Source organism: Herpailurus yagouaroundi, unplaced genomic scaffold (assembly GCF_014898765.1).
Source record: "Herpailurus yagouaroundi ecotype Mexico unplaced genomic scaffold, PumYag 28, whole genome shotgun sequence".
Classification (NCBI taxonomy): domain Eukaryota; kingdom Metazoa; phylum Chordata; class Mammalia; order Carnivora; family Felidae; genus Herpailurus; species Herpailurus yagouaroundi.
In genome coordinates this window covers 112681056-112705048 of record NW_024412376.1, presented here as the reverse complement: position 1 = coordinate 112705048, position 23993 = coordinate 112681056, and the positions used below count along the sequence as shown (strand labels likewise).

General features: G+C 36.0%; 1 protein-coding gene across 1 annotated transcript in view; it reads right to left on the bottom strand.

Moving 5' to 3' along the window:
- The window catches only part of TMPRSS11A (transmembrane serine protease 11A), a 62705-nt gene that overhangs the window by 22619 nt on the left and 16093 nt on the right, over positions 1-23993 (bottom strand). The window contains exons 3-7 of the mRNA XM_040482098.1: positions 22579-22697; positions 7775-7842; positions 5678-5838; positions 2382-2420; positions 274-445 (exon numbers count right to left, since the gene is read on the bottom strand). Coding sequence (XP_040338032.1) covers positions 274-445; positions 2382-2420; positions 5678-5838; positions 7775-7842; positions 22579-22697 — 559 coding nt within the window. The remainder of the gene's footprint in view (positions 1-273; positions 446-2381; positions 2421-5677; positions 5839-7774; positions 7843-22578; positions 22698-23993) is intronic.

The window sequence follows — 23993 nt, the reverse complement described above, 5'->3', positions numbered from 1 at the left end:
TGTTATACACCTGAAATTAATGTGACATTTGTGTCAACTATACTCCAAAAAAGCCACCAAAACCTGTGAGGACATGACGAATGAATGCTAGGATAAGGACTACTACCCTCACTGACTTTGCAAATACGTATGCAACTATAACACATTAGAAAAAAGCCTGAAAGAAAATTTTCTCATTTACCTCGGTAATATTGGGGGACGTTGGTTATTAATCAGAACATAACACTCAGTTTTTTAGCAGTATTGAGGGCCAACTAACAGTCAATAACTTACTTCTTAAAGCAGTGTGCTGCGGTGATGAGCCATGTATTACTAATCAAGGTGGCCCCACACTGATGTATGTTATTTCGCTGAAGGGAAGCTTGCCATGGCCAGGCAGCCTTGGCTGCAATGTCTCCAGACATTATTCTGTTGACTATTAATGGAACAACTCGTTTACCACAACCTGTAAGAGATAAAATCACTAAGTTATAAGAAATATCTCCATAGTCTTTGATTCAGAGTACCTAATAGAGTACTAGAATGCAATATTTGCATCTGTCATTATGTAAACATGTACAATATTAACACCTATCCTCTGTGTTTCCTGATATGCTGATGTTTTGCTCATCCCTGCATTTATAGATGTGGGTATATATATTGCCTACTAAAGTTATGTTAAACTACAAAGGGTTGATATATCACAAAGTTATGTTTCCTGAAGACTTACGGTATCAATTATCTAGATATCCTGGGAGCTCCTACTATAATTTTTGCTTCCCAGTTTCAGATGATCCAGCGTGTTACTTTGACACATTTTTACACAGTAAAAAGTACAAGTTTTTATCTGTAGAACTCACCAGACAAGTAATTGCCCATTTGCTGAAACTCCTTCTCCCATACATTTTTCTGTATGACTAGTTCCTAAGGTGTGCATGGGTTAACTATATAATGACCAGTTTCTTACTCTTCAGGGTCAAGAGTTCCATGTTTCCACACAAACATCCCATTCACTATTGGTGGGACTAAATATGTACTCTATTATGTGCGTCAGATCAGAGATTACTTTGCTGCTTAAGTTCCTAAGAATTAAGCCTGTTTAGAACATGGTGCTAATAAGGAAAATATAGTAGATTCAATTCTTGTTCCAACTAATTGGGTATCACAAAAGAAAACTCATTTTACTGATACTGACTACACTCCATTGTGGCCAGTCATTGTAGAAATCTCTACCATTCTGCCATTACTCTAGTTTAGACAACCATTTTTCTCATCTGGAGGGTTGCAACAGCTTCCCAGCTCATCGCCCTGCCTCTAGTCCTGTTCTTCTAATCCATTCTCTATACTGAAATCTGAGTGAGTGACTTCCCACTGCCCTCCAAATGAAATTGAAATGTTTCAGCATCATTCTGGTCCTTGATCACTATTAATCATATCCATTTCCCATGCTCCCCACCCCCCATTCTATGTTCCAGGTACACTGACATTTTTCAATTACAATAAATGACCATGTTCCTGCTTTTCTAATGACATTTTTACATACTGCTCCCCCTGGCAAGGACACTCATCCCACTTGTCACTTGACTCATGGTCTCTCCTGTCTTAGGGATCACTTTCTGACTCTGTGAGACCAGGTTAAGCTGACTCTGTGATTGGCTCTCATAGCACTGTGCACTTTCTCTGTTGTAGCATTTATCACCCTATTTTAACATTTCCTGATTTATTTATATTTTCCCCTACCTTTGAACTCTTAATTTCAGAGGAGGGATCTTGTCTTATTCATAGTGGTATTCACTTTCTGGCACTAGGTAGATGTGAAAAAGATATTTGTTGAACAAATGAATGAATGAATGAATGAATGAATGAATGAATAGATACATATAGTTTGTTTGTAAGACACAGAAACAAATGCATGAATGCTTTTGCTCAAAGTCATCACCACTTTGATTAAATCTTTCAAAATTTAGGCCATAGTGATATGAAGGGAGTGAGTGGAGCTGGTGTCAATCATGAAAATGAACATAATAAGCACATTTTATAGCTCAGTCACGAATAATGGAGTCTATTTCCTCCCCATTTATCACTTTCTCATTATTTCCTTTCTCAAAAGAAAGAACATTTCATAGCATTTTTCAAAATTAGAAAAGCAAGCCCATTTATTCCAAGCCAGAAATAGTTTATTCAAATTGCCCCCAAATTCCTACCATGTGAAATGTTTTTCTTGAACATGATGTAAAGATTGGTTTCAGAGCTAGAAAAAAAAATACTTGTTTATTGTCCAATTGTTATTCTCTTCCAAAGAAAATGTATGACATGGATGGGAAATTATGAGCTAATATTTGAAGATATTTTCTCTTCTGATGTGGAAACTGAACTTTTCTTAATAAGCTAACTAGACTTACATGCTTGGACAGTTAGCTTTCCTGTTGATGAGCTCATTGCTGAAAAACAAAAGAAAACATAGAATGATAATATGATATTCTCTCAGTTGGTCTCAATAACCAGAAATTACCAGAGGATATTGACTACGTATGGATTCTAGACAGTTGAACAAATATTCAGGAGAATGGCTACCCAATAAAACAGGATATGTATACAATTTTTATAGAGATTTGTAGGCAACCTCTAATTAGGTGGATAAATCCTCAAGCAGTGGGTGATTAAGGCACAAACAGTGGATGATTAAAATTCATAAATAGTTTGTGTTAATACAGAACAGTTGTTTTCTAATTGTGCAGGATACAACCTCTTTGGATTTCATTTCCGGGGGGAAGTGAAATGGGGAAAGAGGCAGCAAGTAGACAGGACCTCCAGGCTCAAATCCAGCCTCAGTCAGAACAACTGAGCTGGAATGAAAAAATAAACCACCCAAATAAACTATATTGAATAATACTTCTAAAACACAGTTTCTAAAGTATCAAAATGATTTTTTTTCTGAAGAATAAACTTGTGTATTCTTACCCAACATCTGCTAAGTATTAGTAAAAACCAATTATTGGAGAGAATATAAAGTTAAATTCTGTCAATTTCCAACAGTTAGGATTCTGACAAAGGAAACATGAGTATTTAAATTGAAATCAGTGGAAGGTTATATGAAAACTGTGATGATTTTCAAGGTAAAAAGGCTTATGAGCAGAATGAGGATAAAGTATTTTATTTATTTCAACCAGTGAACATACCTAATTTTTACCAAAGAATTTTACTTTTCATGTGTAGGAGAGAAATAAACATTAACACCTTAGACATGAGAGTGACCCTCTAACATACTTTGAGTTGAGAGTAATCTAGTAATTAGGGCTCTGCACGCTGTAAGTAACATCAGAGGAACTGGAGCACACATGAACCAAATGTGAACAGTGAGCTGCTCTTTCATAACTATGGTGTTTTCAATGCAAAGAAGTTGATTTTAGCTTTGCTTTGACACATTGCATCCCATAAAGGACCCACACCACATAGTTTTGTTTTTTCCTGAAAACAAAACAAAACAAAACACAGATTCTTGACAAATGACAGATAATCTTGGGCTGCAGGGTTATTTCTAGACTTGGTTTAGAATTTTGGCAGTTTTCCATTCATTGGGAATCCCCCAGATTGAGTGTTCCTAGAGAGCAATGATTTTGCCTGTAAAAATTGCCTTGAGGATAATACTGAGCTTTTCACTAAATGGGTTTTCCTACATGCTAGTAAACACTGATCCTTTTACATTTGGAAATTTTGAAACCATGAAGGTTCTGGCTTATTCTACTACTAATCACATGCATTGTGTACAAAGCACATGTACAACTTACTAGCTTTCTAAGTGGTAATGGCCTATTTGTTGCATATGTTCTACTTTCTTATATATCCTCATGCTATTTCTATGGTTGTAGGAAGAACAAACATTATTAGTGCAATTTTACTGTTGAGAGAATGGAGGTGAAGTCATGGGCCAATTACTTGGGTGGTCTTGCAGTGACTCAGTGGGATCAAAATAGGTTCTCAATCAGCACACCCTGCCTTTTAATAATTTCTTAGTCATTAAAATAAACTATAGCACACAAACTGACCCTGTGAAAAAACAAAAGGTAGGCAACTGATAACCATTTCATGCTTCATTTCTGGTTTCAGATAGCTCAGGCTTTTAAATTTCTGCCAAATTAACTGGTTATTGGAAATTATAATTGTAACACATCATATAATTTATCAGAATTGCCACTATTTCACAACATTGATTCATTTGTTTCCCCACCTAACAAAGAAGGTGGATTAAGCCCTTCCCTCCTGGGTTGGGAGAGGTCCCAGGCTTTATTCCCGGAGTAGCTGACTCTTTGTCACTTCAGCAGACTCCTGCCCATCCCATTCCCTCATATTTTCACTTCCTGGTCAGGTTTCCTCTTGAAGAGTCAGCCAGACCCTTACAAGGGCAGGGCATCCTGTTTCACCTCTGATATTAATCACTTCCTTTGTGCTTCTCTTAAGTCTGGTGTCCATTGTAATTTGTAGGGGAAATCTGCACTTGTCTGCCAGAAGTAGGTGCTTGTGGAGGCAGCTTAATGTACAAGGGTGAACAGGTTTCTGTCTGGCTGGACTCCTCAGAGCCTTTAATATGCTAACGTAAGAGATGAATATCATAGACAAAATTTCTAAGATGTGTTTGACCACAGAACCCTTTTTATATAGAGTCTCTCAAGAAATTAGAGATCTAGACTTGAATCTTATTTTAATTATTAGAGTCCTTACTTTTTTATCTTTTATATCTATAAAAGATAAATTTGCCTATTTCATAAGAATATAGAAATTAGATGCTGCACGTGAAGGGCATAGAGAAGGCCTTGATAAAGACTGATTTTCCTGTTCAGAGAAGTGATAATGGTATAGTATAATGGTTCTAATGATTTTTTTCTAGCTCAGTGATTTTTAAAGCATCACTTAGAAGATGGCTTTAGTGGCTACAAAGTTGGTTTACCATATTCCCAAATGCCCATAGGAAAAAACAGAAACTTCATAACTTGACTATATACAGAAACTATCCATATTTTTAAAAGGCAACAAATGACCTTGTGTTTTAGGAAGGTCCCACTTAGAAAAGTAGTTGTTGCTAAATGGTTGGTATTTTCACTTGCTTAGTCATGAAGGCAGTGGCTGAGTCAGATTAATTCTCTGTTAGTGGTAAGGTCTCCTTATTTTATGATAAGTACCAGTCAATACCTATAGGATAAACCACTTGACAACTAACTTCAGACATGTTTTCAACAGAGAAAAATAAAACCTTGAAATGTCATATATATATGTATATATATATATATATATATTTTTTTTTTTAACAAGTTGACTGCCCTCTGGGCAGCTCTTTTTTTTTTTTTTTAATTTTTTTAATGTTTATTTATTTTTGGGACAGAGAGAGACAGAGCATGAACGGGGGAGGGGCAGAGAGAGAGGGAGACACAGAATTGGAAGCAGGCTCCAGGCTCTGAGCCATCAGCCCAGAGCCCGACGCGGGGCTGGAACTCACGGACCGCGAGATCGTGACCTGAGCTGAAGTCAGACGCTTAACCGACTGAGCCACCAGGCGCCCCAAAATGTCATATTTTTAACTTGAATTTTTTTTCCATCTAAACTCTATTATTTGGAAAGGAAGTAATGGCAAGTAAGGTTAAGATTAGACATAAAATTGACCTAATAGAAAACTTCACATCCCATAGAAGGTGCACCTACTTACCATTAACTTGAACTGAGGAGGCATTTATTGACAAGGCTCTTGTGGTCCTTATCTTCTGATTTAAGATGCTATGGATTTTCTCCTTTATCATGGCTCTTTGCTCAGGAGAGGGGAACTGGAATATCATAATGATATCTACTTTCACACCATCTTCCTCTGGCCTACAACATACAAGAGAAGGGTATTTATTCCAAGAATACATTGGATATCATACTCTTTCCTATACTTAATGCTCCTAAATTATATCTTAATTGCTGCAAATGTCAAGGACTAATCCTCTCACATTGACATTCATCTGTATGTCACTCTCTGACCCAAGGTCATTTCATATGTTGTCTCTTCGAGTTTCCATTATGTTTTTTGTAAATTTCCCCCATTAATTTGAAGGCTTGTTATAGCAGTTGGGTAAGACTCAGATATCAAAAAATATTTTCTCAGAATCATAACGTCTGAGAATTGGAAGAAACTTTGGTGGTCTCTTTGGCCAATCGCTCATGTATCTGATACCTAAACCACCTTTACAGCATTTGTGATAAGTGGCCCTCTAATCCCAGTACAGTAATTAAACTGATGGGAAATTTACTTCCCTCAAGAGGCTATTTCTCTTTGGTCAGCTCTGATTTTAAGAGAATTCTTCATTTTGAGTTGAAATATGTCTTCCTATATCTTCCATTACATTAAGCTTAGGTCTAGTTGGGACATATATAGAACCTTAATTTTCTCTTCCACATAAAGTATTTGAAGACAACAGCATTCTTGGTTTTGAGTCTACCCTAGATTACACATGTCCAGTTATTTGAACTTTCTTCATATGAACCAGTTCAAGTCCCTTTACCTATAGTATTCAGTTTTTCCTCTTAAATTAGGAAAGCCAAACAATTAAAGGTCTTTAAAAAATTGAAATCTATGTATTGATCTGTTATATCTCTTATTTTTACACCTAAAAAGACCCAAGCTCTGAAAAGCACTATAGGCCTTATTGTCCCAAATCTTTTGACTAAAAAAAGAGGAAATCATATTGATTTTGAGGCTTTTTATATATTGTGGTCCATTTAGGTTCTAGAATGTGAAGATATAATAACCAGAATTTTATGTCCAATTGTCAAATGTATTCCCTCTTGAATCAAAGGGAAGACCTTGTTTACAAGGTGGAGTTTCTCTGGACACACACAAAAACTTACATAATGATAATGACTATAAATTCAAAGGAGTTTGTTCACAAGACTGTAATAATATTGCTAGAATGGTATGGCAAATCAGAATTTGAAAATAGAGGATGTGAACTCTAGAAAATTTCAACAAATATGTGCTTTTTATCTCCTAAATATTATACAATTTATACAATTAATATTATAAAATTCTTCTGGAGTTCACTGGCTATTTAGTAAAGGTATAAGGAACGTGGAATAAGTCTTCCAATAAGGCATTAGTCTATTGGTGATAAAAGTGATTATTTCTTAATATAAATCTCTTTGAATATATACATTTTTAAGAAGATGAGTCATACAGGTCCATAGATTTGTATTTATTATGTGTGTGTTCTGCTACATGATTTCCAAATAACACAATTGAAACCTCTGAGCTATTTCAGCAATTGATATGAACTTCCCCCTTCTACCATAACAAACAGAAAACTTATTAAAACAGGAACCTCTTTTTGTTTGGGCATGCCTCCTGTTACTGGGACTTTGTTACAAGTAAAACTTATGATCCCATTATGTAGCCAACTTGGCCTTCTTATTTTTGAAATGACATGTCTGAAAGAAAGAACTTGGTGTATGCAGTGACATGCTGCTGGGTTTTCCCAAGGCCACAGGTTCTGTTAGTCCCAGACCTTATAATCAGCTGATGGGGTTTAAATCCTTGTTCTGTCACTTGGGGAACTTTGAATGTATCACTTAACCTCCCTGCATCTTAGTTTTTACATTTTAAAAATGGTGGCCAGCAGTATATCTCCAAACCACTATAGAGATGCTATTCATGAGAAATCCTAGGCAAGAGCCAAGCTCACAGAGGCAACAATATGTGAAGAATTCCCATCTCCTTTGCCCTATGTCCCTCCAGGCTGTGACTCCACCTTTGCCCAAATATACATACGTCAGTCTCACTACTTGGTTCTTGATATAATGCTTGTTCAAGGCCGAATCTATAAATATCTCATCCACCTGTTATTACAAGACAGAAACTCTGTGTTAATATTTTTTAGTAAGGATATCCCCCTGACTAAATGCTAAAACAATAAAAAGAAGTTTTAACATGAGTAATATTATTTAAACCAGTGGTTCTTAACTCTCACAGTGCAGCAGAATCATTGGCATTTTTTTCCTTAAAATTATAGATGCTGGAGCCCTTATCTCAGAGTCTTGGTTATAATTGATCTGGAGGGAATCTAGGCATTCGTATTTTTAAAAATCTCCCCAGGTGATTCTAATGTGCTGACATAGATATCCAGAATAGAAGATATCTTCCTAAAATTATATAGAAGGTAAAGTAAAAGATATAGAGCCAAGGTGGGACATCCAGGGAAACCTTGAGAGATGGTGGAAAGAACCTTGGTTGAGTACTGGATTTGAAGCCTATCCTGCCGCTCATGAACTGGGCAACCTTGTAAGTGACCGAACCCAACCTGAGCCTCAGTTTCCAAACTGAGATATTGATATACTGCTCATAGGGTTATAAAGATTAAACACACACAAAAAATGCTATGTATATTTTGGCAATGAAGTTCTGGTGGTTCCCTAGACCCCATCCTGGTGTTTCAGGTCTCAGATTTCTTCGTAGGTCTTTGGTGGAAAGTATAAAGAGGCATTAGGGATATGGGAGAGCCAACGATTTTTTAATTGTTTTTGATTGTGGGCCCTAGGGTAAATCAGAGAGGAATAAAGAGTAAGATGGTGTTGAAGATTTAGATTAGAGTTTTATCACTCATTTCATATCACGAAGGAAGAAGAAGATAAGCCTTATTGCACAGAATTCTAATTGCCTGATCTGACATCATGTGGCTGTGGCTTAGCACACCTGGATACTGGATTGCAATATCTCCTGATGACCACTTGGTGGCGACAGTGTCATCTAAATTTGAGCATTCCATTTCACATTTGATGAATGTGATGAGCCAAATGTGTAAAAGCAATGTCCCAAATCCCTAAGGCGCAAGAAGACCAACTCAATACACAAATATAAATGGAAAAATAAATGGAAATAAATGGAATAAATGGAAAAAATAAATGGAATAAATGGAAAGCTGTTTCAGAGATCAAGGAACAAGTCATGACTTCCTTAGCACTGTCAGGCATTCCCAAGTGCTTAACTGGGAAACAAAATACTCCTAATCGCATTTAACCCTTACAATAATGGTATGGAATAAAAATTATTTTGATTCTTAGTTTATTTGAAGAGGAAGCTGACACTTGAAGACATTATATAAATTTCCCTGGCATCAGGTGGATAATAAACTGGGACTTAAGTTTAGATCTTCTGCTTGTGATTTCATCTCTTCTTATCAATCACACAGCCTCCTTGATAAATATGATGTACATGTTGCTTCAGGTTCTTTCACAGAACCCATAACAATAAGTTATAAAATAAACAGTTGGTTGATTGAAAGTATAACATTTATCAAGCTATAATTGGTAATATTTATAAACCTGAAGATCAAAGGTAGTATTTAGAAAATAAAAAAAAAAATGCCAGTATCCAAAATATACATTTATTTGTATTTACATAAGAAAAGCTTAAATGGACTGAGGAAATGTGCAGTTCATATGCTCGAAATGGAACTGTTTAAATTTAATTTCTTTTTTTGTTACACAACACATAGCTAGTCTTTTACTCAGTATCTGGGGGGAGATCCAAAAGCAAAAAAAAGGTAAAAACAAAACAAAACAACAACAACAAAAACAGGGAGAGGAGTGTCAAGTAGTAAAAGGAAGAAAAGCAAATAGCAGTTGCGTATTTATAGAAGTTTGATTTGTAATTATCCTCTGAAATTCCACCCACAATTGTTCTGCTGGCTGTTCATAACTTGTTGGTGAAGATATTGGATTAAGTTTTTGGCTTTAGATGACATCATTCATCTGGCCACATGCCTGCTGAGAAGAATATCTGCACCCAGCATCAATTCCATCTTTGGTTTAAGTGACTTTAGTAATCATAGAAATAAAGAAGTTTTCTTCTTTCTAATACAAATTCAAAACCCTGCCCCTATAAAGCCTCTTTGATTAGCCTGTGAGCCCCAGGATCTTCAAGTGATCCTGGTAGCCTGAGGAAAACACTCTGAGAAATACTAGGGCATAAGGACTGGCTAAATGGGTTTCTACCAAAAAGGGATTTTCAGCAAGGGAAAATCAGGGAAAACATGAACATAAACTTTATTGCTGAGTGGATTTTACGTATGAACTAGCTTTCTTAGACCCTAAAATAATGATTAATCTTTCCTAGAAGATAAGGCTTGCCTTATAAGAAACATTCTGCCAATAACTTGGCATTCTAAATTTGTAGAAGTTTCAAAGGACGATTTTTTTTTTAACTGCGTGCCAGTTTGTTATAAATTTATTATTCACAGAAGCTAATAGAGATACTGATTAATAAATTTATCCCACCTCCTTTCTGGGGGCATTGGCAGAGTCTGATAGTTGGGATTAGTCTCTTAATTTAACAGAGAGCCTCCCCCTTTCAGGCTAGTACCTCGTTATGCTTGATGATTTTGTAATGCTGGAAGTTGCACTGAGATTAAGTTCTAAAAGGGCAACTGAAGGTTAGTTGGGTGTTTAATAAAAGAGTGAGGGAGAGGCTGTTAACTCCAACACACAGCCTCGCCCAACCATTCAGCTCTCATTCCGGAAAGAACCCTGTTTACACATGTCGCCAGCCTTTCACTGTCAGATGCTCCCCAACTGGGCTCCTCTCAGCAGTCTTGGTAGTTACATAGGAGGTGTTTCAGGGTTGACACTGTAAACTTAAGATAGATATGCCACTGAAGATTGGCCAATGGAATATAAAAGCAGTTTCTTCCACTGTCACAGCAGATGAGCCCTGAAAATTAAAGGACTCACCAATGTGCCATGAAGAAAACTTCAGATCCTGTTGCTTTTTCCTAATTACAATAAGATTAGCACACAAAGAACAGTATAAGAGATGCTTTAGAAAAACAACACTTGTTTTGCCTTAAATAAGTCCTAATTGAGATTGCCTTCCTACAAGAGCTGAACTCTAAGTACAAAGAGTAAAGCACAATTCATTTGGGCCTCTGGTTACAGAGTCAGATATTCAAGGACTTCCCCTTCTGCCCATTTTCCATCCTGTCCAGTCTTCAACCATGTGTACCTGTCAGCCCTGGCCCTTGTTTCCTTTATACTTGCCCTTCTCAGGCTATTCCTTGAAACTATAGCACCCTCCCCCATTCTGCTGGCTCTGCTTTTCTGAATCGTATCTCTCCTTCAATGTCTATTTCAGATAATACCTTCTTTGTGGTTATTCCTTGAAGCTTCTTTGTGGTTATTCCTTAATCTTTCCTCTTTCTGTTGTGATTTTTCTAATCCATCTTATACTTACTACTATTCCCTTAATATAGTTATTTATGCAAACATATTATCTCCTTTATTCAACTGCAAACCCTTTATGTTAAGTGTGGTGATTGATCTTTTCTTGTTCCATACTATGTATAAATGTAGCATGTTTTTGTTGAATGAATGCATGAAAAAAAGTGAGAATTTATCAGAAAGCCTTGCCATTACCAGGAAACTTGCAAGAGTTTTTAATGAGCTTTTCATCAGATTTAGATCAATGCTTCTGGAGAAAAAAGCAAATTGACTATGAATTACTGATGGGAAGTCTTTTGCCTTATGGACATTTTCAGGTAATTTCATTGCTTGTGGAAAGCCCCTCCCAGGTGAGACTACAATAGATATTATAGTAGGAATAGTCATCACTGTTGTGGATCACCTATGCAGCAAGCACAAAGTCCACTGTATTTATGAGCTCCTTTGCTTTTTTCCTCAACCCTCTGAGGTGAATACTATTATTATCTGCATTACAGAGATGAGGAAGTGACTTGCCCAAGGTGAAAAAGTAATGAGCCAATTGACCTTGGGATGAGCACACAAGTGTGTTTTTAGTAAAAGCCTCTATTGGGGCATTTGGGCAGCTCAGTCGATTAAGCATCTAACTTTGGCTGAGGTCATGATCTTGTGGTTCGTGGGTTGAAGCCCCTTTTTGGGGTGTGTGCTAACAATGTGGAGCCTGCTTGGGATTCTCTCTCTCCCTTTCTCTCTCTCTCTGCTGTCCCGCCACTTGCACACACTCTCTTTCTCTCTCTCAAACTAAATAAGTAAACTTAAAATAAATAAATAAATAAATAAATAAATAAATAAATAAATAAATAAATAAAACAAACTCCTACTCACTGATGTGTAGCAGGCAGCATGTAAGAGATCAAGAAACTGTTATATCCCCCTCCAAAGGCAGTCTGTTTTCTTTGTCCTTTAAAATTAGGACTATAATCTTTATAGTTCTTATTGCAATTTTTAAAAGTTCTATCTATTTAAAACTCTAGATCTTTGGTACAACCCAAGAATCAAAAAGTCAGCTATGAATAATTTTTCTAAACCTATGTATGGCATGGCCAACATGAGCAGTGATGGTATCTACAGGATTTTGAAGCTTTGGTGGCTTTTTGTGTATCACGTCACTTTGTGTTCACAAAAATCCTTAAAAAAAAAACAAAACCTCCCACAGCTGTGAACCCAGTGCTGTGTCTATTAGAGATGGCAATTGGATCCTGTGTAATAAGGGTGTGTGACTGGAGTACTATGGAAGTATGATTACTCTAAACCATGAGGTAATAGTATCAGCAAATGGATTGTGACATTATAGGATATTATCAAAGTTATTTATTTGACTATACTGGTCCTTCCTCAGTGTTTCCTTGTAGAATGTCAGAAAGAAACAGATGGACATCTCTGACTGTTTAATCACACATAGTAAGTAGCAATATATTGGATAACCTTATCCCAAATTGGTTTGTATTCCTGAGATTGAGAGGCAAAGTAAATTCAAGAAATTAAAATGTTTGCAGTGAAGGGTGATAAAGGATAAATTATTAACTTTCAGTATACCACAAATGCTTAGATCTCTGAATCACCATTTTAGAAGAGGAAAATATGTAATTTGTGTGTATTTAAAGTTGCACTAAAGATAGTTAAACCAGATGCCTGAGGCAAGGAAAGGTCATTTCTTTAGAAGGTTCCTGTCCTCTCCAGGTGTGTTGTCTTTGAAATCTCTAAATTTGATTAATCTGTGAGAAAGAGAGGGTATGAATCATTACTCTTAGACTCTTGTACAGTTCCTGAATGATGAGCCATCATCTAAATAGATTATCCAGTAGAGTGAAGACTGTGCTATATTCATAACTTTATCAGGAAGTTTTGAGATGGTTCATATTGCTTCCTTTCTCAAAAAAACTTCTCTCAGAAAACAACCATCCACATTTTCCCTCCAGTCATAGATTATTTATGCTAAATAAATATATGCTGATATTTCCATCCACCTCCTTCCCATATTATAGTTGTTTTTCTGTTGTCTTCCTCCTCAAAAACTGGTACAAACAAGAAACCATAAGCCAAAACTAGTAACAAGAGACAAAGAATGTCATTATATAATGATAAAGGAGTCAATTCATCAAGAAGATAGAACCATTATAAATATTGTACCTAACATCAGAGTACTTAAATAAATTAAGCAAAAACTGACAGACCTGAAGAGAGAAATAGACAATAATACAATAATAATAGAGGACTTTAATATCCCATTTTTATCAGTGGATAGATCATCCAGACAGAAAATCAACAAGTAACCCTTGGACCTAACCATTTTTTACATCAAATGGACTTAACAGACATATAAACAACAATCCACCCAACAAGAGAATACACATTCTTCTCAAGCACACACAGAACATTCTTTAGGGTAGATCATCATAGGATACAAAACAAGTCTTAGCAAATATTTAAGAAGATTGAAATCATACTATCTTCTGTGACCACAATGGTATGAAACTAGAAGTTAAGAACTGAGGAAAGCTAGAAAATTCACAAATATGTGGAAATTAAGCAATGCACTTCTCAACAACCAATGAGTTAGAGGAGAAATCAAAAGAAAAATAAAAAAAAAATCTTGAAGCAAGTGAAAATACAAACGCATACCAAAACTATGGGATGCTGCAAAAGAGCTCTAAGATAAAAGTCCATAGTGATGAATGCCTACATTAAGAAAAAAAGATGTTAAATAAACAATCTAACTGCACACCTCAAGCAACTAGAAAAAGAAGGAAAAACTATTGTTCACCTGAAACTAATATACCACTATGTTAACTCAACTGGAATTAAAACTTAAAGAAAGAAGTAGAAGAAAAAACTAGCATTAGCAGAAGGAAGGAAATAACAAAGATCAGAGTGGAAATAAATGAGATAGAGACTAAAAGACAATAGAAAAGATTAAAAAAAACCTAAGACTTGTTTTTTTGAAAAGTTAAAGAAAATTGACAAAACCTTTGGCAAACTAAGGAAAAAAAAAAGAGAAGACTCAAATAAATTTGGAAAATGAAAGAATATTACAACTGATGCTACAAAAATACAGAAGATCATAAGGGATGACTGTGAAAATTTATATACTAACAAATTGGATAACCTGGAATAAATGGATAAATTCTTGGAAATATACAACCTACCAAGACTAAATCATGTAGAAATTAAAAATGTGAATACATCAATAAGGAGTAAGGAGGTTGAATCAGTAATCAAAACCCTTCAATACAGAAAAACCCGGGACCATATGGTTTCACTAATGAATTCTACCAAACATTTAAAAAAGAAATAACACCAATTCTACCCAAAATCTTCCAAAAAATTGAAGAGGAATGACCACTCCCACATTCATTTTACAAGGTAAACATTATCTTCATACCAAAGCCAGATAAAGACACTATAAGAAAACTACAGGCTACCTCTGGAAAACAGTATGGAGGTTCCTCAAAAAACTAAAAATAGAACTACCCTACTACCTAGCAATTGCACTACTAGGCATTTATCCATGGGATATAGGTGTGCTGTTTTGAAGGGACACATGCACCCCAGTGTTTATAGCAGCACTATCAACAATAGCCAAAGTATGGAAAGAGCCTAAATGTCCATCGATGGATGAATGGATAAAGAAGATGTGGTGTGTGTGTATACACACACACACACACACACACACACACACGCACACACACAATGGAGTATTACTCGGCAATCAAAAAGAATGAAATCTTACCATTTGTAACTACATGGATGGAACTGGAGGGTATTATGCTAAGTGAAGTTAGTCAGAGAAAGACACAAATCATATGACTTCACTCCTATGAGGACTTTAAGAGACAAAACAGATGAACATAAGGGAAGGGAAACAAAAATAATATAAAAACAGGGAGGGGGGGCGCCTGGGTGGCGCAGTCGGTTAAGCGTCCGACTTCAGCCAGGTCACGATCTCGCGGTCCGTGAGTTCAAGCCCCGCGTCGGGCTCTGGGCTGATGGCTCAGAGCCTGGAGCCTGTTTCCGATTCTGTGTCTCCCTCTCTCTCTGCCCCTCCCCCGTTCATGCTCTGTCTCTCTCTGTCCCAAAAATAAATAAACGTTGAAAAAAAATTTAAAAAAAAAAAAACAGGGAGGGGGACAAAACAGAAGAGACTCATAAATATGGAGAACAAACTGAGGGTTACTGGAGGGGTTGTGGGAGAGGGGATAGGCTAAATGGGTAAGGGGCACTAAGGAATCTACTCCTGAAATCATTGTTGCACTATATGCTAACTAATTTGGATATAAATTTTAAAAAATAAATTAAATTAAAAAAATTAAAAAAAACAACTATAGGCTAAAATCTCTGATGAACATAGATGCAAAAATTCTCAACAAAATTAGTGAATCAAATTCAGCAACATATTAAAAGGATCATACACTATGATCAAGCAGTATATATTCCTGATGTGTAAGGATGCTTCAACATACACAAATCAATAAATGTAATACACACATTAATAGAATGATCACATGATAAAGATCACATGATTATCTCAATAGATGCAGAAAGATCATTTGACAAATGAAACACCCTTTCATGATAAAAACGTTCAGCAAGTTGTAAATAGAAAGAACATACCTCAGTATAATAAAGGCCAACTATGGCAAGTCCACAGATTATACAATATACCTCAGGGAAATGTTGAAATCTTCCTAAGATCAGGAACAAGATATCTAGGATGCCCACTCTCACCACTCCTATTCAACATGGTAGTGAAGTTCTAGCCAAAGCAATCAAGCAGGAAAAAGAAATAAAAGGTATCTTAATCAAAAAGGAATAAATTGTCTTTATTTGCAGATATATGATTTTATATAGAGAAAATCCTAAAGATTCCCACAAAAAAGCAGATAAGTAATCAATGAATTCAGTAAAGTTGCAAGATACAAAATCATACAGAAAATGGCTGCATTTCTATATATTAACAATGAAATATCTGAAAAAGAAAGTAAATAATCCCATTCACAGTAGCATCAAAAGTTATAAATACTTAGGAATAAATTTAACCAAGGAAGTGAAAACTGTAACACTTTGATGCAGGAAATCAAAGAAGACAAAAATAAATGAAAGATATTCCATGTTCATGGATTGGAAAAATTAATGTTGTTAAAATGCATATACTACCCAAAGCATCTATAGAACAATGCAATCTCTATTAAAATTCTAGTGGCATTTCTCACAGAAATAGAAAAAAAATCCTAAAATTTGTATGGAGCCACAAAAGACCCTGAGTAGCCAAATAGTCTTGAGAAAGAAGAACAAAGCCACTTCTTGATTTCACTTCCTGATTTCAAAGTCTAATACAAAGTTATAATAATCAAAACAGCATGGTATTGACATAAAAAGGCACATGGAACAATGGAAAGGAATCAAGAGCCCAGAAATAAACGCTCACATATATGACCAGCTAATATTTAATAAGGCAGCCAAGAATACTCAATGGAGAAAGGATAATGTCTTCAATACATAGTGTTGGAAAACTGGATAACCACATGCAGAAGAATGAAATAGGGCCCCTTGACTCCTTCTCAAAAATAATTCAAAATTAAAGACTAAACTGAAAATAATTAAATTAAAAATTCATTCAAAATTAAAGATTAAAGATTTAAACAAGAGGCCTGAAACCATAAAACTTCTAGAAGAAAATAGAGCAAAATGTTTCTTGACATTGGTTGGGGCAACAATTATTTGAATATGATTCCAAAAGCATAAGCAACAAAAGCAAAAATTGGTAAGTGGAACTCCATCAAACTATAAAGCTTCTGCACATCAAAGGAAGTCATCAACAAAATGAAAAGACAACCTGTGGAATGGGAGAAAATATTTGCAAATCATACATCTGATAAAGGGTTAATATCCAAAGTATATAAAGAACTTATACAACTCCAAAAAAAATCTGATTAAAAATGGGTATAAGATCTGTATAGACATTTCTCCACAGAAGACATAGCAAAATAGTCAACAGGTACATGAATAGGGGCTTAACATCACTAATAATCAGGGAATGAAAATTAAAACCCCATGAAATATCATCTCACACCTTTTGGAATGGCTATCATCAAAAAGACAAGAGATAACAAGTGTTGGAGAGGATGCAACTCTTTTGAAGAATGTGCACTCTTTTGAAGAATGTAAATTGGTACAACCACTATCATAAATAGTATAGAGGTTTCTCAAAAAATTAAAAGTAGAATTATAATATGCCCCAGTAATCATACTTCTGGGTATATATCCAAAGGAAATGAAAGCAAGCATACAGAAGAGAGATTTGTACTCCCATGTTCATTGCATCATTATTCACAGTAGTTAAGATATGTAAACAACCTAAGTGCCTGTCAATTGATAAATGGATAAAGAAGATGTGATGTTGTGTGTGTGTGTGTGTGTGTGTATGTATGTGTGTGTGTGTATATATATATATATATATATATACACACACACAATCACACAATACAATAATATGTCATATATAGATGTATATATACATATGGAATATTATTCAACCATGAATACACACAACCATGTGTGTATATATATATATATATATATACACAAAATCACACAATACAATAATATGTCATATATATATATGTATATATACATATGGAATAGTATTCAACCATGAGAAAGAAGGAAATCCTGCTATTTAGGACAACATGAATGGACCTTGAGGGCATCATGTTAAGTGAAATAAATCAGACAAAGACAAATACTGTATGATATCACTTATATGTGGAGTCTAAAAAGATGAATTCATAGAAACAGAATAGAATGGTGGTTACCAAGGCTGAGGGGGAGGGGTGGGAGAAGCAGGGAGATGTTGATCAAAGGGTACAAACTTCCAATTATAAGATGAATACATTCTAGGGATGTAATGTACAGCACGGTGATTATAGATAATAATACTGAATGCTGCTTGAATGTTGCTAACAGTATAAGATCTGAAATGTTCTCACCACAAAAAAATAGTAATTATGTGACATGATGGAAGTGTTACAGTGATCATCATTTTGCAATACATCAAATCAACATGCTTTACACTGTAAACTGACACAATGTTATCTGTAAATTGTGTTTCAATAAAGCTGGACCAAAAACTGAATAGGAAAGTGAGGATACTATGGAGGAGGACACACTTTTATAACAAGTAAACCCAATGTGTTGCTTAAATTACCTAGCACAGCATATGGGATTTATAATCTTTATAAATTTAAATATTAAATGGGAGAAGAATTGACACAGAGTTGAGCTTCCTATATTAGCTGAGTTTCTTCCTGACAAGTTGAACAATTTAGTGGAAAGAGCACATATTCAAATTACCTATATGGCTTCAAATCTCCCCTCTGTCATTTACTGGCTATGGACCTTAACTTCAGAGGTTTAGTTCCCTTATCCTTGAAGTGTGGATAATAATCCCTCCTTTGCAGTGTTACATTGCAGATTAGACATGAAATATACAACAATTATCTTTTTCTTCCAGGATTCAAATTAAGGTAGAGGTGTTACACATCTTCCTCTTTTAAACATGCCTAATCTTTAATTTCAAAATAAATGTAGGTCTGTGTTCTCAGGAAAGGACTTGGCCATACTCTCCATTCAATTTTTCTAACCTCTGAACATGAAGTTTCTTGATAATGTCTGCTTAGTTTTTTCTTAAATCTTCCAAATCCAATATCTTCTCTCCAGGCATAGGGCCACAATCCTACACCAAGCATGGAGCATCTTTTACTTCTTTTACCTTCTGCAAATCCAAACTTTGGGACTAATACTTTTGCTAAGTTTAAATTTATCTCGACTAATTTTTCTCAGTAGAAGCACTTCCTGCTTCAGTGTTGATCAGAGCCCAATCTCTCACTTTTGTTTTCTAATTCCTTTAGAGTGTTTCTAACTAGTTTATCTCTGCATCTCTTTCTGTTTCCAAGCTCCTTTTTTTCTACAGTTCTAGAGACATAGCATTAAGGATATTTGGAGGATCATTTTAAGCCCTTTTCTGGTGTCCCTGAGTGCTCCTTGGGCACAGGGGGAGTGTTTTTTTTATGGGGAGACATCCCTAAGAAAATTCCCAACTGTTCCCATTTTTTAATGAGACGATGGTCACTGGCCTATGTTGACAGTGTAATTGAAATAGACTAATGTACCGGGGATAATTACTTGATTTCTGGAATTTTGTGCATAGTAGGTGGGAAATAAAGTCACACAGATTATTCTTATGGATGACAGAAGTTTATTAAGAATATGTAATCATTTACTAGCTACATTTGCTAGCTCTATGATCTTGAGTAAATTAACTTTTCTGTACCTTGATTTTCCCATCTGTAAAATTGTGATAGTAATTGTAGTTACCTAATAAAGTTGTTTTTGAGGATTAACTAAAATACATGTAGGGTGCTTTAGCATAGTGCTTGGCACTCAGTACATGCTAGCTATTGTTATGGAATTACAAGGTTATGACTTTCACATCTGTAATGACCCTGTAATTTAAAAGTATTTCTTGATATTTCTGAAATATGTTTCTTCAAATGAAGTACTACATCAGACAGTGATCCTACCCGAACTTATAATAATGAAGAAAGTGACCTACCTATTTGGGAGTGTCATGAATTACAGGTGTCTGGTTACTGAAGTCTTTTTAGCAGTATCTGAGCATGAGCTCATTTTACTTTTGCATCTCCATTTGCATTCAAATCAGTAAATCCCAAATTATGAGGAAGAGCAGGACCTGCAACCTGTCTTTCTTGGCTGTCTAATTAGCACCCATATAGGGCAGAGAGAAGAATCTGGTTTCATTCATTGGGATTCAGCAACAATAAACAGGAGTGGCAGGATGAGGCATGAACCATTCACATACTTCTGAAGGTAACTGGGTGGTGAGTGGAGGAAAAAGGACACTTGTTTCATTTAAACAAGGCTAAATAATACAAAGCCTTTCCTGACCATGGGAAACCTAGCTGAATTTCCTTTTCTTTGAAGTTCTTCTGCCCTTATGGTCCTCAGCATACAATTTAGTCCTTAATTATGTCATGGTGTTCAGTTTCATGCTCATTACTCTCATATCTCCAAAGAGATATGAAGCAATTTGAGGAGATAGATCATGTTTCCTTTTCTGCGAGATTCAGGTGTGAAGAAATGTAAAGAGCTGAACAACCATGCCATTGGGAGGAAAGATTGTTTAGTTAAATTGGGAAAACTTATTTGGAGAATACAACCTGGGTTCCTACCTAGCATCACACACGAAGGTAGACTTTAGATACATTGAAGGCTTAATATAAAAGGTAAAATTTTGAACTTCATAGAAGAAAATAAAGTAAAATATTTTGCTGACTTGAAAGAGGGAATGCCTTCTTAAAAAAAACTTGAAAAACACAAACATAAGACAAAATTGATGAAGATCATCATTTCAAAATGATGGATTTCTATTTCATGAAGGACAACATGGTCCAAATTAATAGAAGATAGAATGGATGATTATAATTTCCTCAACCAGCAAACTGTTCATATCTAGAAAATATAAGGAACTTCTAGAAAATAACACTAATAAAACAAAATGACTCTAACAGAAAAACAGGTAAAGGATAGGTACAAGCAATTTATAAAAATGAAAACTCGAAAGGCTAACAAGCATATTTAACAATGCACAAACTCAGTAATTAGAAAAATGTAAATTAAATCACAAAAAGACATAACTTATTGCCTATTAGGCTGGCAGAAGTCAGCAAGCCAAATAATACCAAGTGTTGGCAAAGATGTGGGGACATAGGAATCCTTATGCACTGCAGATGGGCGTGTACACTGGGTCAGCCATTCTGAAGAGCAATCCACACTAATTAGTTAAATTAAGTGGGTACACACCCAGTGACCCAGTAATTCTGCTCACAGAAGAACTTGCACAGGTCTATAGGGGACAAGTAGGAGTCTATTTAGTGCAGCATTTCTTGGGATGATAGGTAGGAGGTAAAATATGGCAAAACACACTATAAACCATTTTGTAGTAGCCAATAGCAGTGAATTATGTGTACATTTAGCAACATGGACAGAGCTTTAAAAAAAGTTCTGAGTAAAAAGGCATGAAACAAAAAGTGATGCCATGGACTGAATATTTGTTTCCTGCCCCCAAATTCATGTTGAAATGCTAACCCTCAATGTAATGGTGTTAGGAGGTGGGGCCTTTGAGAGGTGATTAGGTCATGAGTGGGGTTGGTGCTGCCCTTATAATGAGACCCAGAGAGCTTTTTAGGTCTGTTCTCCACTATGTGGGTATACACTGAGAAGTCTGCAGTCTGCAACCTGAGAGAGGGTCCTTATCAGAATCTGACCTGGCTGTTCCCTGATCTCAGACCTCCAGCCTCCAGAACTTTGAGAAACCAATATCTGATATTACAAGCCACTCAGTATCTGGTAGTTTGATGTAGTAGCCCAAAATGACTAAGATGAATGATTTATAACACAAAGAATAAATTAAAAGCATGTGCACACAAAACAACAAAATACATTTTTACAGGAATGAATACAAACAAAAGAATACATGTGGCACAAAGAAGGGTTGCCTGCTGAGGGAGGTGAATGGGAGTACGTTTTGTGAAAAAAATGAGAGTAATAAATAATGACAGCCAGTGAAGGGCCTTGCATGTGCTCATGATTGTAATCTGTCATTACCTATCTCAGTCTTTGCATGTGAAGCTCCTTCACTCTGAGAAATACATGATTTATTGATATTTAAAAGTCCACTTTCAAACACAGTATTACTATCATAAATGCACTCTGCATTTGTTCACTTCCATTTATGGATTTTTATTATTTTATTTATTTTTATTATTTATTTATTTATTTTTTTGAGAGAGAGAGAGAGAGAGAGAGAGAGCAAGGAAGAGAGAGGGGCAGAGGGAGAAAGACAGAAAATCTTAAGTAGGCTCCAGGCTCAGTGCAAAGCCCAACATGCAGCTTGATACCATGACCTTGGGACCATGACTTGAGCTGAAATCAACAATTAGACCCTTAACCAACTGAGCCACCTAGATGCCCCAATTCTCTTACCTTTAGATAAGGTGGTAGAGTCACAAAGGGTGGTTTATCAGAATCACTGTTTATCAGGATGGAGATTTCCTTGTTCCCCCGTCCCTGCCAACCCATCCCATTAGACACTGATTCAGTGGGTCTGGAATGGGGCCTAGGAATTTTCAAGGTGATTTAATGCAAGTGGTCTGAAAATAGTCTTTTGAGAAATATTCAGGGAAATGATCCACAAATCTCTTCCTTCAACATTGTTTTAAAACAGAAAGAATACATCTGACTTACCAAATTCTCACTCATCTCCTTTAAGTCCTTAAGGTTGTATGTGTTGTTTTGTCTAGAATTTCTATTGACTTGTAGATCTGAAATTTTAAATGTTCCATGATAATACTCCGTTTTCTGTCCTGTGATAAAAAGGAAAAGTAGGAAATTACATGATTAGATTTGAGGATCTAAGGCACAGATATAATGGCATTAGTATAGAGTCTTGAATTATTATTGAGACTTTTTTCTAATTTACTTTCTTAATAAATATAATGAAGATAATAATTAATTTTTATGTTAATAATAACTGGAATTTATTGAGTGTCTACTATATTGCCAAACACTGTTCTGGGCACTTTACATGTATTAATTCATTTGGTTCTCACTCTAGCTCCCTGAGATTGGTGTCACCTCCATTTCACAGGTGAAGAAAGTGTGGCACAGAGGTGTTAAGTAACTTACTCTATGCGATATAACTAGTGAGTTGGCCTGAGTTTAAACCTAGAGAGACTAGCTCTAAAGCTGAAACATTTAATTCCTATATTAGGTCTTGCTGAGGTAAAATGTATACCACCTTATACTCTGCTAGAAGTAGATGTATATGAACATCCTTGTGAATGTTGATTTATAATGGGAGAGCCAGGCAAAGTAAGAAAGACAGGAAAAGAAAGGGAACAAACTGTCAGAGGTGGGAGATAAGAACAGTGTGTAAGTGGGGTGAATCAGATCTCTGCTTGGCTGCTGGGAAAGATAAAACAGAGCAGTGGGGCTCCTAAGAAATCTAGTATTCTTAGGAGTCTGGCCTTCTGGGGGTGGGGGGCAAGAAATTTACGAAGAGTTAATTTTTTTTTTACATTTATTTATTTTTGAGAGACAGAGACTGAGCGTGAGCAGGGGAGGGGCAGTGGGAGAAGGAGACAGAATCTGAAGCAGGCTCCAGGCTCTGAGCTGTTAGCACACAGCCCAAGGCAGGGCTCAAACCCATGAACCATGAGATTGCGACCTGAGCTGAAGTCGATGCTTAACTGACTAAGCCACCCAGGCGCCCCTACATAGAGTTGAAAATAGAAAAACGGAGCAGCCACAGAATAGCATCTCTCCTTAGGGAGCCTGGCCTAGGAAGGACACAGTGGGCACAATGGGTTTCCCAGCTATGGACCTAGGAAAGAGAGAGGGATCTCAGAATGGTACATCTTCTAGGTGGTACATTTCTGGGCTCTGTAGTGCTTTTTTTTTGGTCCCCCTGATACTCATCTGCACAATCCATATCATTATCAAACATTATACTCCTAGTAAAGGGGCTTGTAGGCAGTCGAATGAAATGACCTGAGAATCTTTTGCCATTAGCATAAACTACAGGCGGGGTTGTTACAAAAGGCCCAGAAGTGTGTTCTTAAAACCTTTAATGATTGTGATAGAGTCTTCACCAGCCCCCC